We start from the raw sequence: 15,858 nt of genomic DNA on the forward strand, positions 1-15,858 counted from the left end.
CCTAATTTCTGGATTTTAAAATTTATTATTTCATGTGTGTGAATGTTTGCCTGCATGTATGTCTGTGCACCACACATGTGTGCCTGGTTCCTGTTGGAGGCCAGAAGAGGGTGTTGGATCCTTGGACCTGGATTACATGGTTTTAAGCCCCCACGTGGGTGCTAGGACTTGAACCCAGCTCTTCTGGAAGGACGGCAAGTCCCTCTGGGCCATCTGCCCAGCTCGCCTTGTCTTGACAGGCTCTTTCCCTGAGAACTGGGGCTTGCCACTTGGGCTCCGCTGCTTGACCCAAGCCCCAGTGAGCGCCCTGCCCGCTGCCTGCCTGCTGCCTGGGAGTGTAGATGAAGCCACCGAGGCCAGCTTCCCCCAGTGCTGGGGCATGCATGCAGAGCATACACGAGACACAAATAGATAGGAAAACTTAAATAAGCTAAAAGAAAACCTGGGCCTGAGAGGTGGCTCACTGGCTAAGAACAGTGACTGTTTTTCCAGAGGACCCAGGTTCAATTCTCAGCACCCACATGGCAGCTCACAGCTGTTTGTAATTCTAGTTCCAGGGGATCTGCTATCCTCACACAGGCATACAGGCCGGCAAAACACCAATAAACAAAATTTTAAAAATTAGAAAAATAAAATCTGGTGCCAGGCTACCGATATGGCACACGCCTTTAATCCCAGCACTGGGGAGGCAGAGCCAGGCAGATCTCTGTGAGTTCAAGACCAGCCTGGTCCACAGAGTGAGTTCTAGGACAGCCAGGGCTACACAGAGAAACCCTGTCTCAAAAAACTGAAAGTAAAATAAAATGAAACCTGAAAAAGACAAAAAAATAAACAGATAGATATATGGGAAAGGACTAGAGGAATGCCCCCAGAGTAGGCGTGTGAAGTTGGAGGCAGTGGGTTGGTTGGTTTTTCAAGACAGGGTTTCTCTGTATTGCCTCTGATGTCCTTGAACTGGAATTCGGTGTTTATTACATTTTTATTGTGGTCATTCTCTGCTCATAGTGTGTTAGTGCTAGTGTGTTAATGTGTGTGTGTTAGTGTGAGTGTGTTAGTGTGAGTGTGTGTTAGTGTGGTCAGAGACTCTGGGGAGCGGGGAGTTTGGCCGGGCAGGGCCGCGTGATGTTTAGGAGGCAGGAGGCAGGACCTTGGGGGTCATGTGGCCCGGGAGGGCCCCATCCCAGTCCTGTCACAGACGGCCCTTGGGCCTTTGTTGCCTTGCAGGGCCTCCTCATGCTGCTGCAGAACCTGCCTACGATCCACTGGGGCAACGAGGAGATCGGGCTGCTGCTGGCCGAGGCGTACAGACTCAAGTACATGTTTGCAGACGCCCCCAACCATTACCGCCGATAGGTGCTGTCTCCCCCGGGGACCAGACTGCCCCATCTCTGATGGCTTTCATCACTGTGGCCACTGTGCAAGAAGCCGCGGACCCCGGCCAGGAACCACTCCTGCTGTACAAAGCTCACGCCCACCGCCACCGCCCAGGTCTTAACTTCACAGCATACACCACGTTGTGTCTCTGGATGTGTGTCTGGGACCACTGTCAGTATTCCGTGCCGTGTGGAGGGCCCGACTCTGGGGCCTGGACATAAGACGGGGAGGCTCGGTCCATGCACCTGCTGGTTCTGCCCAGGACCCACCTGGTGTTGGTTTTCTTTTACTTTCTTTTTTTCTTCTTCTTTCAAACAGGAAAAACCACAAATTTTCATGGCCAAGGCATAGGGTATTAGGTTCCCATGCTGTTGCTTTTGTGACCCATTTGATCTGGTCACAGGTCAGGGACACTATGTTTTCAGAAGACCCTGGTCCCACCCTTCTCCCCTCTTCCCCTCCTCCTCCTGCCCCAGCTGAGCCAGCAACAGAGTGAGTGAGCCCCTCCTTGTCAGGTGGAGGAGAACCCATGTTCATAACCCTGAGGAGAGGCTGACACTCAGGGGCTAGGAGCTGCATTCTCCCTTTCCTACATTTGGTGTGCGTGCGTGCGTGCGTGCGTGCGTGCGTGCGTGTGTGTGTGTGTGTGTGTGTGTGTGTGTGTGTCTGCGTGCGTGTGTACAAGCCCATCAGCATTTTGTCACATGTCTAAATTTGTGTCTAGAATAACCCATCAGAACCAGTTGGAAAGGACCCTAGGGACCAAGCAGCTGATGGTCCCTTGAGAAGGACCAGGGCAGGGGAGGGAAAGAGGGTGGTTTGTTTTATTCTTTTCCTTCTTTTTAACCACCTCTTCAAACTCTTTTTCCAGGGTGAACCACTCCAAGATATTATGTATAAATTGTGTTATTATGTATATGGTAAAGGTGTACAAATCTGTGTCCTCTTTGTAGCAGATATGATTTTATATTTATAGTGTGCACTGACTTGTGAAAGCAATCTAGGTCATTAGCACAGATGAACTTGCTGGGTGGGGGGGGCTTAAGGGGAGGAGCCTGGGGCCTGGGAGCCATCTGGAGGGTGTGGCCCTCAGACGGGCTGTCTGCCACTGTCTCTGCCCTCCTCCTGCCTTTCTCTTCCTTCCCTCCCCTCCTTTGGCCTCTGAACACCTGCCTGTCCTTCCCTCATCCACGGGAGCTTCCTTCTGCCCACCCCCAGCAGCCCCCCCCCAGGAAGGATGGCGGAGGCAGAAGCCCTCCCTCAGGTTTTGTGGCCCCAGCCTGTCTTCACTGTGGTCAGGACAGAAGCCGGCTGACACTTCAGTGCCAAGAGAAGGGATCGCTCCCTGTGTGTCCCCAGGAGGGGTGGGGCCTTCTTCCAGAGAGTGTCACTGGGTGTCCCTGTCACCATCACACTCCCCGCAGCTCACGGGCTGACTGAGCCATGCTCAACTGGTGTTTGGTAGTGGAGAAAGGGAGGGTGGAGCCTAGTAGCCACCCATCCACTTGGGAGGCCAGGCGGTGTCCCTAGGGGTGACGCCCTTAGTTCACTGGCCTGTGTCACTCCACCGCAGGCCACACCTCACCCCTGCGAGTTAGGTCCCTCATCCAAATGTTTCTCAGGCATTCTTCCCCGTTCCCCCCTTACCCTTCGGTGTGCCTCAGTAGTCTCCTCCACAGTTGGGAGGACTCGTGGCCCTCCCTCAAACAGATTAACTAAAGAAAGACACTTGTGTCCCCAAGTGGTGGTTTTATTTTTTTAGTTTTATGTTTGTATGGGAAATTGTGGATAAAGTGAAGGGATTGTAAATAAATGGTGTATTTCCTCCTCCATCATGAGCGTTACATGAGTTCATGTAACCTGCAGTGGAGTGTCTTTTTCCGGGGTTTTTCTCGCTGGTACTTCATGTACACACACGCATACACGCACACGGGCGCACATACACACACACACACACACACGATACATATCATGTACAATCATGCACACAAGCACACACATACATACTCACACCTGTATGCACACTCATGCACACACACATCCACAGGAGGTAAGAGAGTGAAATAGGACCTCCTGCTGGAGGAAAGGCTCGAGAGAGCTCAGTTGAGTCTGCAGCCCGCCCAGAACTCACCTGATCCCAGAAGCTAACCAGGGTTGGACCTGCCTAGTAATGGGTGGGAGAGAGGGCTTAATACCTTCATCACTTGGTTTTGGTTGGACAGGGTCTTTTGTAACCCAGCCTTGCCTCAAACCCACTAAATAGCTGAGGATGGCTTTGAACTCCTGATCTTCCTGTCTCAGTATCCCAAATGCTGAGATTACAGGCACATGTCCACACCCAGCCGACTGCGTCACTGTTCATGGAGGAAACTCCAACCCAGAGCCAAGGACAGCAGCAGCAGCAGGGTCAGGACGCATGCAGGTGTCCCCCGTTTGCCTGGCTAGTGTCTCCTCGACACCAGAGAGACTGAGGTGTGTGAGGGACAAAAAACACAATAGTGTAGTATCCAGACTTTCAGTGTATATTCCATCTTTACGTGGTTTATTTATTTATCTATTATTATTACTCTATTTCTTTTTACTTTTATTTATTTATTTATTTCTCTGAGACAGGGTTTCTCTGGAAACCTGCCTGCCTCTGCCTCTGGAGCAAATCCTACCGGCGTGCGCCACCATAGCCGGCTTCTCTATTTATTTACCACTATGCCGTTTCTTTCTCTCTCTCTGTCTTACATATTTTAAACACACTGTAAACCTTTAGAGGTTTTTCTTCATCTGAATCTGACTTTACTGTAAATCTTTATGTTTTTCTGACCACGGGTCTTATCTGCTAAAAACCATGACTGTTTAAACTGCAGTTTTTCCAAGATGGTGGGCATAAGTTTGACTCCAGCTCACCGCCTCAGTCTATGCTGACCTCCAGCAAAAGCTGCCGGCTTGGAGATGTGGTCGCTGCCACTGCCAGCTGTACCTACACACCTTTCAATCGTTAGCAGAGCCTCTTAAAAGAACCTTGCTGTTTTTTGGTTTTGGTTTTGGTTTTGGTTTTTTGCTTATGCTGAGTCAGGAAGACTTCCGTAAGTGAGCCACGTGAGTCTCTGCTTGTCTCTAGCAAAACAGAGCTCACCTGAGAAAAATGCTGCTATCAAGAAGCCGTGCTTCTCTCTGTTCTTTTGTTTCTAAAATCCCTTTAAAGCTTTTGTCGTTCTCCGTGGAAATTCAATCCCACATGCTGACGCCATTATGTAGGGTGAAGTCTTGCAGCTGAAGACCAGTTTTCATTGGACTTGTTGGAAATTTCCATTGTCTCACTCTTGCGTTCTTATTCATTTTTATGTGTGTGCCCCACGTGTGTAAGTGCCCTCCAAGACCAAAGGAGGGGCATTAATTAGATCCTCTGGAGCTGAGATCACAGGCACTTCCGAGCCGCCCAGTGTGGGTGCTGGGGCCTGAGCTTGGGTCCAGTGGAAGAGCAGTGCATCCTTTGTTGTTGTTGAGTTTTGAGACAGGATTTCTCTGTGTAGCCCTTGGCTGTCCTGGAACTCCAGACCAGGCTGGCCTTGAATTCAGAGACCTGTCTCTGCCTCTGTAGTGCTGGGATTAGAGGTGTGCACCATTACTTACAGTCACCTTCTTCTTTCTCTCCTTCCCTCGCTTCCCTCCCCCCTCCTTCCCCTGCCCGTTTTCTCTTTTTCTTCCTTCCTCCTCTCTATCCCCCCACCCCTCACCCCTCAGCACTGGGGGTCAAACCCAAGGATTTTCACATGCTGCATAAACACCCTACCAGGGAGCCATGCCCCCCAGTGATGTCTGTAGTCCCCAAATAGCCAACTTGGGGTGATCTAGCCCAGTTATAAATCACCCCAGGCCTGATTTGACATCGATAACTGGTGAAATAAACAGCCAAAAAGCTCACACCGGAAGAGAGGAACACGAGGCAGGACTGATGTTGGGTTCCACTGCTTCCTTAATAACATCGGATATGCAATGAGCCCTGAGCTTGAGGCTGATGGATGTGTCGGCCAGGCTCCAGGTGGGAGGGGAACGGGGTCGGCTATGAGGTATTTCTGAGCACTTCCAAAATACCCTCCTTGATTGCTGATCGCAGGATGTGAGATGATGATGACTCGATATAAGTGTTCACGAAATCAGCTTGATTAAAGGAGTCAGAGATGTCACACAGGCCTGTTTACACAAAACAGCACTCAGCGCACAAATCGTCAGAAGCAGACGCCCGCCCCCCATTTCTACCTCTTTTTCCTAAGACATTTTCCTCTCAAGGCTCTGCTGGTAGAATGCCCATCTACCATGCGCAAAGCCCTGGTTGCTAAGCCCCAGCACCATGTAAACCAGATGTGGTGGTGCGCACCTGTAGTCCTAGCACTCAGGAAGAGGGAGGCTGGAGGGTCAGAAGTTCAAGGTTATCCTCAGCTACATCATATGGAGATGATTGAAGTTCAAGGCTATCCTTGGCTACTTGTGGAGATTGAAGTTCAAGGCTATCCTCAGCTACATATGGAGACAATTGAAGTTCAAGGCTATCCTGGGCTACGTATGGACATTGAAGGCAAGCTTGTTACAGGAGACTCCGATCTCAGTCTCAAGGTAAGTAAGTAAAAACAGTTTCCTCGGGGTGGGAGGGAGAACTGTGGTTGGAATGTAAATGAAATTTTAAAAAATGAAAAACAAGCCAGGCGTTGGTGGCGCACGCCTTTAATCCCAGCACTCAGGAGGCAGAGGCAGGTGGATCTCTGTGAGTTCGAGGCCAGCCTGGTCTACAGAGTGAGTTCCAGGACAGCCTCCAAAACAATACAGAGAAACCCTGTCTCGAAAAAACCAAAAAAGAAAAAAAAAAGAAAAACAAAACAAAAAGAAACAGTTCCCTCTTGAAACCGCAGGCGCCCTTTCCTGATCCCTTTATCTGAGAAACATTGCTCCTCACTGTATAGTAATAGCACCGGTGACTGAGTGCAGACAGCAGGGAGGGCAGTTTGTGACTTCTGCAGGGTGTCCCTGGAGCATGGCAGGTGAACACTGGTGGAGTGTAAGTCCCTCCTTCCTCATAACTGAGGAGTTAGGAGGGGCAGTCTTTAGTGTCATCTGGGTCCTAACTTTACTTCTGTCACTTAGAGTTGCCTTTTGCTCTACAGCTCTAGGATAGGTAGACGCAGGCTTGCCTTGTGAAGCTGGCCTGTGCCAGAAGAGAGAACAGGGAGGGCGTCAGGACTCGGCATGACACACTTCATCAAGACTCCTTCCTGCCCAGCTCAGTCTCTCGAGACTGAAAAAGCCTGTGTCTCACCTCCCCTGGGCCCCACGCAGGGGACCCACAATCCACACCATTAGTGGAGGAGCAGCCCAATGTGGATCCACCCCTGCTCACAAAGGGAACTGTTTGCCTTGGGTTTTTTGAAGACATGTCTTGCTTGGACATGGCTTGGGGAGAAAAGCCTAAAGCTGAAGGAATCACGTCTTTATAACTTTACCAACTTAGAGGGAAACACCTTATGTTTATGTCTCTTGGATAACAGAGGGTAGAAACAGCATAGGCGAGGGTTTGGTGTCCCGCGCTACCGTCTCGCCAGCAAGAACGACGCAGGACACTCGGATCCTTCTGCAGTAAAGCTTTAATACATCTTGAGAGATAGATGATCAGCTTCTGAGAGGGAGACCCCAAGCTAAGAAACCCAGCCCCTTATATAAGCCTAGGAGCTCCGAGTGAGACGTGTAGAGCCGGGATTGGTGGTTTGCTCATCACCCCAGATGACGGGTGAGGCACAGCTTAAACGGTAAACTCCAACTGACAGCAGATGTCAGCGCCATCTTCTAATGGTGATAGCGATAGTGAGGGCGGCTCCTCACATCTCCCCCTATTCATTTATTTTTGAAGCCATAGGACACCCACAACTTTGGAGTGGAGATAGAGGTCAAATCCCCATGTGCAAATTTGGAACATGTACAAAGCTCCTCTCCAGGGTCTTATCCCCAGAGGGAGCCCTGACCAGTCCCGGTGTCGTTTTTCTGGGGGAAGGAGATCATGACATAGAACCTTCATGCAAGATGACTTATCTCCCAGGAGAAAGTCGTTATACCGCAGACCTCTCCTGTGCAGTGCTTAGCCTTGCAACTCCTTGGGCTGCTGAAGTCTACCCACTCTATCCCGTGCAATGAGACTAGCCTCGTGGGGTGCAAGAGCCGGGAGGCCAGCGACCTATTGCTTTAACATGGTTAACCAAATGTCAGGGGAGGCTCCGTGTTCTAAGGCAGCAAGTGCTTGTGCCACCACCACTTTGTCTCTTTTGTTTGGGCTCTGAGCTTACACACCATCCAAAGCATCAACACTATTCCACAGCAGAGAACTAGGCTAAATGATCCCACCCCCACCCATTCCTTAAAATAAGAAAATGCAGATGAAATCCAGGAGGAGAGGCCTTCCATCAGAGAAAGATCCAGACGCGTGGAATTCACTTGCAGGATCGCCACTCTCAACTCACGGAGTGTCTGCTCAAACTCAAAAGTCCAATTCTGTAATAAATGTTGAGACAGAGCTTTTGACAGGTTAGCTGCTCTTGTAAAATTCTCATATTGTACTGAAGTGACACAAAGGCCAGGCAACTTTTGTTCACATCCCAATTGGGCCATCTGCCACAATATATCCAATTGTTCCTGAACCAAATTAATCTGTTGGTTTACCAACATCAGACCTCCTTGTATCTGAGAATTGGCAGTGGCCTGTTTATCTAGGACCATGGTCACAGTGGCCTATAGTTCATTAATGGTTTGAGTTGTCTGCACAGTGGCAGAAAGTGCAAGGGCCGAGGCGGTAACCGAAGCAGTAACCGCGGCGGTGGCTATCAGGCCCACAATAATAGCAGAGATCCCAAAAATCTCGCTTTTCCCTAAACAAACTCAAATTACTTGGCACCTCAACAGGAACTGGAACAAATCGAGGCATGCACATTACCAAAGCAAAAGGGTGCTTAATAGCATCCCAGCATAATGCATAAAAACAATTCTAAGCAGAGCAATTTATTTCTTTCTGATTCTTACCTAAGGTATCATTACTCACAACCCAAATAAAGGGCAGCCAAACACAAATTGGAGCAGCTGAATAATTAGTTCTCTTAAAAGGGGTATACTTAACATTGGAGGAGGACCAATCAGATGATCCAGAGCTCTGTCCCTCACTCAGACTGTTGCCTAATGCCCCTTTCCAATCAAAAGTAATCTGTCCCTTCTCACTATATCCTCCAGCAATCATTGCCATAGGAGAAAGATCAGTACAGCTTCCATTAATTCAAAAGGATTAGCATTAGATCTTTCTGGATCCATATGAATAAAATTATCCTTTAATGAAGAAATCACAGTAAAGCACAAGCTTCCTACTAATGACAAGGTTCTCTCATCCTGAAAACTCTGTATCTGAGGATCTAAAGGCAAAAAGGCAAGCCCCAACTCTCTATTAGTTGTGAAAAATCTAGGGAACTCCTGGGCATTATGCATCACTGGCATCGGTAGGGGGAAGGTAGACATGATGGCCCACCGTAACTCTCCCATCATACTAGGAACCATCATCCCGAGTAGGAGAGTCTTCATCACCCACTTGGCCTCCATCCTTCTTATTCTGGAGTTGTGAAGGAGCTGTTCGAGTGAGTCTTTCAGGGATCCACAGGGGGTTTTCTTCCTCCTGTGGAAAAACACACACAGCTCCCCTGGATCTTATAAGAATAGGATCCGGGCCTTTCCAGAGATCAGTCAAGACATCTTTCCATTTTACCATTTCTTTTGGCCTATCAGGCTCTAAACTGTGGCGATCGGCCGCAGTGTGGCCTTGGGCATCAGAGTTCAAGAAATTAAGGGTAAAAAGTGCCATGGATACAGCAACTCTTGGTACCGAGGGTAGAACATCCTCAATACTCCCCTTTTGTTTAATCAGATATGATTTGAGTGTACGATGGGCACGTTCCACAATGCCCTGTCCTTGAGGGTTATAAGGTAGGCCAGTTAGATGGGTAACATCCATTTGCCGACAAAACTGTCGGAATTTTTGAGAGGTATATGCTGGTCCATTGTCTGTTTTTAAAATTCTGGGTTTTCCCCAAGCACTCCAGGCCTCAAGGCAATGTTGAATCACATATGAGGCCTTTTCCCCTGTTAGGGGTGTGGCAAACATTACGCCAGAACAGGTGTCAACAGAAACATGAACATATTGAAGCCTTCCAAAAGAGGGAATATGAGTAACATCCATCTGCCACATCTGCAATGGTCTAATGCCACGTGGGTTTATTCCCATGTGGGGAGTAGGTAAGAATTCGCAGCAATTCTGGCATTGAGTAACAATTTCCCTAGCCTCTTTCCTGGATAGAGCAAAACGACGGCGCAAGGTCTCAGCCGTCACATGAAAGCGCTTATGGAATTCTTTTGCTGCTTGTGCATGGGTAGACAAGGCAGCGGCCACCAGCTTTGTAGCCTTGTCCGCTAAGTCATTCCCTAAGGACATGGGACCTGGGAGTCCAGAATGTGCTCGGACATGGGTAATGAAAACAGGAAATCTCCTATTTAACAAGGCAGCTTGTATCTTTTGAAAGATGTTAGCAACTCTGCTGGAGGATCTTATTATTCCAGCTATCTCAAGGAGATTAACTGCATTAACCACATAAGAGGAATCTGATACAATATTGAGGGGTCCTGGAAAAGCCTCAAGAACCTCCAGTACTATCAGACATTCTACAACTTGAGGTGAAGTTTCATTATATTGTTTAGATATAACCCTATCCTTGACCACATAAGCTCCCATACCAGTTTTCGATCCATCAGTGTACACCACAGTCCCATCTGGGAGTGGGTCTTTAGCTGTCACTTGTGGAAACACTATAGCCTGGTTTAGGGCAAACTGTAAAATTGGATGCTTTGGAAAATGATTATCAATTTGTCCTGAAAAGGAAGTAACTAAAACTGCCCAATCACTAGATGTGGCTGCCAAGGTCTGAACTTGTGCAGCAGTATAAGGCACAATCAAGGAATCAGGATCCCTGCCAAAATGTGTAACAGCTGCTTTTATTCCGCGAAGCGCGAGCTGTGCAACAGCATCAGGGTACCAGTCAATAATCTTAGCAGGGGAAGCATTTGGATGAATCCAAAGTAATGGTCCATGTTGCCACAGGACTGCAGTTGGCAATTGAGCTGTCTTAAAAACACACAGATTAAAAGGTAGTGACTCCTCAATACGTTGTAATTGTGCTTCCTGTAAGGCCTCTTCCACCATCTGTAAGGCTCGGTGGGCGGCAGGGGTAAATTTTCTGGGTGAGGAGATATGAGGCTCACCCTCCAGGAGATCGAAGAGGGGTTTTAGATCAGCAGATGGAATTTTTAAAAAGGGCCTCAACCAATTTATATCTCCCAGAAGTTTCTGAAAATCATTTAATGTTTGTAAGTGGTCTTTGCGAATTTCTATTTTCTGAGGAACTATATTTTTGGGAGTAATCATTGAGCCCAAAAAGAGGCCTGTATCTGCAATTTGAACCTTTTCTGAGGCAATCTCTAATCCCCACTGTTTTAATTCAGCCACCAGCATGGGGAAAGCCTTTTGTAAAACATCTAACTCTTTGTGACAAATAAGAATATCGTCCATATAATGGATAACGATTAAAGATGTAAATTGCTTCCTAATTGGCTCCAAAGCCTCCTGCACATACAGCTGACATATTGTTGGGCTATTGGCCATGCCTTGCGGCAGTACCTTCCACTGAAATCTCTTGTCTGGTTCCATATGATTAAGAGAAGGGATAGTGAAGGCAAACCTTGGTCTATCCCGTGGGTAAAGTGGAATAGAGAAGAAACAATCCTTAATATCTATAATAATAAGCTTCCAATCTTGAGGAAGTGCAGAAAGCAAAGGAAGTCCTCTTTGAACAGGGCCAAAAAGATGCATCTGATTGTTAATGGCCCGCAGGTCATGGAGTAATCTCCACTTCCCAGATTTCTTCTTAATAACAAAAATTGGTGTATTCCATGGGGAGGTAGAAGGCTCTAGATGCCCCAGCCGTTCCTGTTCTTGCACTAATCTTGTGACAGCCTCTAATTTTTCAGAGGATAGAGGCCATTGAGAGACCCATAACGGCTCCTCTGTTTTCCATGGTATGGGTCGTGAAGCCTCAACGGCCCCTAAATAAAACCCAGTCCTTTTCTACCCCGATTTCCATGTTGTGTAATGGGTTTTATTCTGCCTTGTTCTTGCCTACCCAAGCCTCTACCGTTTGTATACCCCATCTTTGCCATAATGGCTGATGCCTGGGGGGAGTATTCATTAGTTAGGGTCATGCCCATGGCTTGTAACACATCCCGTCCCCATAAATTTACAGGGAGTGGCAACACATAGGGGGTAAAACATCCCTGTTTGCCCTCAGCATTCCGCCAGGTTAAGGCTGAGGCACTGATGGCAGGAGAGGACTGGTATCCAAGACCTTGTAGAGAATGAGATGAAACAACAGTGGGCCAAGACTTCGGCCACCAATGGAGTGAAATAATGCTTTTGTCTGCTCCCGTATCCATTATCCCTTCAAATTCTTTTCCATTAATTAACAATTTTATTGTAGGTCTCTCATTTAGGGGTATAGCCAGATAGGCTGAATCACTTCCAGAAGATCCCATAGCCCTTTTTTGTAAAGTGTAGGTTTCTCCATCCCCGAGGGAGGGCAGCAACACCAGTTGTGCAATTCTATCTCCCTGCTTTATAGAAAATACACCCCGAGGGCTAGAACAGAGAACTTGAATCTCCTCTTTATGATACGGGTCAACAATTCCAGGATATATAATGAGTCCCTGTAAAGTTAAGGAGCCACGGCCCAGAATAAGCCCAATGGTGGCAGGGGGCAAAGGTCCAGGGGAATGGACTGGGACCGGTTGAACATTCATTTGGGGCATGAGTAAGAAGTCGGAGGCGGCACGCAAGTCCATTCCGGGGGTTCCTCGGAAGCCTCTACTTCCTCTTGATTGCTTTTCTGAAATTGGTTCCCATATTTCTGAGGGCCCTGGGACCATGGGCCCCGTGACCCGTTTTTTGATTGGGGTACCTTGGGTTCTTCAATAGGGGGCAGAAGCCTCCCTTTACATCCCGGACTGACCTGCATTCGCTAGCCCTATGATAACCTTTACCACAACGATGGCAAAGCTTCGATTCTCTTGTTCTTTCAGGGGCTTGACAATCTTTCTTAAGGTGCCCCATTCTCCCACAATTAAAACAAGCTTTTCGACTAGATAAATCTCTACGCCTGTGCGTTTGTAAAATGGCGGCAGCTAGTCCTGCATTGGTTAGGGGTCCCCCAGCTCCCTGCACACTCTGAGCCAATCTTGTAAACCTTTGCTTTTGCGAGGGGCGATAGCCGCTCGACATTCCTGGGTTGCTTGTTCATAGACAAGTTGCTCAATCAGGGGCATAGCTTGTTCTGAATCACCAAAGATGCGACTGGCGGCCTCTGTCATTCTGGCCACAAAGTCTGAAAATGGCTCTTGGGGTCCTTGGACAATCTTTGTAAGGTGTCCACTGGACTCTCCCCTTTTGTGAGGGCCTTCCATGCTTTAATAGCGGCGGCCGACACCTGACCATAGACACCCCAGATGTAGTTGGTTTGATTAAGGGCATGTTGACCCTGACCTGTCAGCATTTCAAATGTCCACTGCCTCTGATTCTCATCTTCAGCCGTGGCATTAACTCTAGCTTGTGCCTGGGCTGCATCATACCAGAGAGCCTTCCATTCCATGTATTGTCCCATGTTGGGAAGCACTGCTTTCACTGTCGTCTGCCAGTCAGTGGGAGTCATGGCAAAATTAGCAAGCCTTTCTACCTGTAATGTGGTAAAGTTAGCATTGACCCCATAATTACGAACGGATTCGGCCAATTCTTTGATTTGATTGTAATCTACAGGGGTATGTACTCTTCCGCCTTCCGCATTCTCGAATACTGGAAAAGCTACTTGTATTTTTCTCCGTTCCTCTAAAGGTAAAAAGGAGTCAGTACCAGTATTCAGCCGAAGCTCATACTGCGGAGGCGCTGAGGGGCGTGAGCCCGCCGGATTTATAGGTGGTGGCCTCACATTCATTTTTGTTTTCAGTGGCCGGTGTCTATCAGGGTGATATCTTTCTTCCTCATACCGTGCCACCTCCTCCTCTAGACCACCTTCTTCGCTAGAATACAGAGTGTCAGAATCAGAATTATCTAGCTCCAAGGCTTCTAGCTCTACTGTAGGGTATAGACTAGATTCTGGCTTTTTCTTTTTCTTAGATTTGTTAGGGGGTGAATGATCACTCCCTTCTCTCTCTCCCCTTTCTTAACTTCTTGGGGAGGGCCTTTTTCTTAGACATGTCTTTCCTTTTGCGAGCTCCCATTCTCTCACTCCGTTCAGTTTCTGACATGCTATCCTGAACTTCCTCTAAGGTTCCCTGACTTTCTACTATAGCAGGATGACAGGCCTCATCCTCCAAGCAGTTTTTAACTAGCTTCCAAATGGCTTTGGTACCTAAGTGGAGATCTCCTTCTGCATGCTTCCTGTCTAGTTCTTTACCTAGCTTGTTCCATGAGGCCACAGTGAGGGACCCGGAACAAGCATACCATGGTGCCACTCTATCTACCTCCTTCACAAAATTTTGAAGTGTTCGTGGTGCAATTTTAAGATCTCTTTGTTTTAGCACAGTCTGTAGGGCAGTAACCACTGACTGTGACAACCCCATCGCGCTGGCGGCTTATCTAAAAAACGGCGCTCAACTCCGTTACCAGACTGACAGCACCAGACTGACAGCACCAGACTGACAGCACCAGACTGACAGCACCAGACTGACAGCACCGTTTTGTCAGTACCAGCCACGATGAAGGAGAAGGACAAACAGGACTAGCACCAAAGCCTCCACTGACCCGTCCCACGGTGATGACAAACTAAGGCCAAAGTCGAGAAAGGGGGTGTTCAGGATAAAGCATACCTCTCTGAACTTACGTCCCTGCAGTTCTGAATCCGCCCCGTCTTCCGAGGGGTCTCCCGCGGCGCCGGCGATGTTGAAGAGTTCCCGGGTTTCGGCACCAGATGTCCCGCGCTACCGTCTCGCCAGCAAGAACGACGCAGGACACTCGGATCCTTCTGCAGTAAAGCTTTAATACATCTTGAGAGATAGATGATCAGCTTCTGAGAGGGAGACCCCAAGCTAAGAAACCCAGCCCCTTATATAAGCCTAGGAGCTCCGAGTGAGACGTGTAGAGCCGGGATTGGTGGTTTGCTCATCACCCCAGATGACGGGTGAGGCACAGCTTAAACGGTAAACTCCAACTGACAGCAGATGTCAGCGCCATCTTCTAATGGTGATAGCGATAGTGAGGGCGGCTCCTCACAGTTTGGGGCATGGCTCTGCGGCCGAGACCTGGCTAGAATGTCCAAGAGTCAGCCACAGAACAAAAATAACAACGGCACTGGCACAGAATAAACTAAAGTGAAGATACAGCTTAGGGGACAGGAGGTGAGAAGCTGAGTCTCTGGGCCCCCTCAATAGAGTAACAATGACAGGAGCAGCCGCCTGGCAAGTATTCATCTTCCAGACAGAGACAGCTCCTTAAGTGAGTGCTCTTGTTAGCGTCACCCCTCTCACACTGGGGAAACTGAGACTTGGGGCAGTCAAATAGTTTCCTCATCTCCTATAGTAAATAGCAGGGCTAGGACTTGAACTCATGCACTCCATGTACCTCACTGTGCTGCAGTAGCCTCCGGTCTCCTCTCAAGTTGGGAGCTGGTCACATAGAAGCCACCCCTCTACCTCCACAGAGATAAAGATAAACAAACAAACAAACAAACAAACAAACAAAAACCTAAAGCTGGCTGGAGAGCTGGCTCATCAATCGAGAGCACTGGCTGCTCTCCCAGAGGCCTTGAGTTCATGCCCAGCAACTGCATGGCGGCTCACAACCGTCTGTAATGAGATCTGGTGCCCTCTTCTAGTGTGCAGGCAGACATGCAGGCGGAACACTGTTTACCTAATAAATAAAAGTCTTTAAAAAAATAGAGAAACCCTGTCTCAAAAGCAACAACAACAACAAAAGAAAAAAAAACACCAAACCAAACAAAAAACCCCAGCAGGGACGCAGGTCCCTTTGGAGCTGTCTTCTCCATCCCCAGGTTTCTGTTCTGGATACTGGAGTCCACCCAGTTCTGCAAAGGATACAGCAGGAATCAGTTGGGGTTTCGGAAATGGCTCAAGGAACGATTATCTGAAAGGAGAAGTATCAGCTCAGGATGCCCAAGGCCAGGTTCTCAGCACAAAGGAGATTTATTTTCCCAGGGGGACAGAGGGCAGGGAATAAGAGACTAAGACAGGGAGGGGACAGGGGTATCTGTCCTGCAGGGACAAAGGACTGCCTCTGGATAGAGAGGAGACAGACATGGCCCGTAGGAAAATGGCAGTTTATGAAGGTAAAGGGGAACCCTGTGTGAGGACGAGATGTTTAAT

General features: G+C 48.4%; 1 protein-coding gene across 2 annotated transcripts in view; it reads left to right on the plus strand.

Annotated features, from left to right (window-relative positions):
* Tbc1d22b (TBC1 domain family member 22B) overlaps positions 1-3,206 on the plus strand; it is a 43,288-nt gene extending 40,082 nt beyond the window's left edge. For both annotated transcript variants that reach the window (XM_005084917.4, XM_013124371.3), the window contains one exon: positions 1,225-3,206. In XM_005084917.4, the coding sequence (XP_005084974.1) occupies positions 1,225-1,353 (129 nt within the window). In that variant the 3' untranslated portion in view covers positions 1,354-3,206. The remainder of the gene's footprint in view (positions 1-1,224) is intronic.
* The last annotated feature ends 12,652 nt before the right edge of the window (positions 3,207-15,858 follow it).

Source organism: Mesocricetus auratus, unplaced genomic scaffold (assembly GCF_017639785.1).
Source record: "Mesocricetus auratus isolate SY011 unplaced genomic scaffold, BCM_Maur_2.0 Super-Scaffold_100027, whole genome shotgun sequence".
Classification (NCBI taxonomy): Eukaryota; Metazoa; Chordata; class Mammalia; order Rodentia; family Cricetidae; genus Mesocricetus; species Mesocricetus auratus.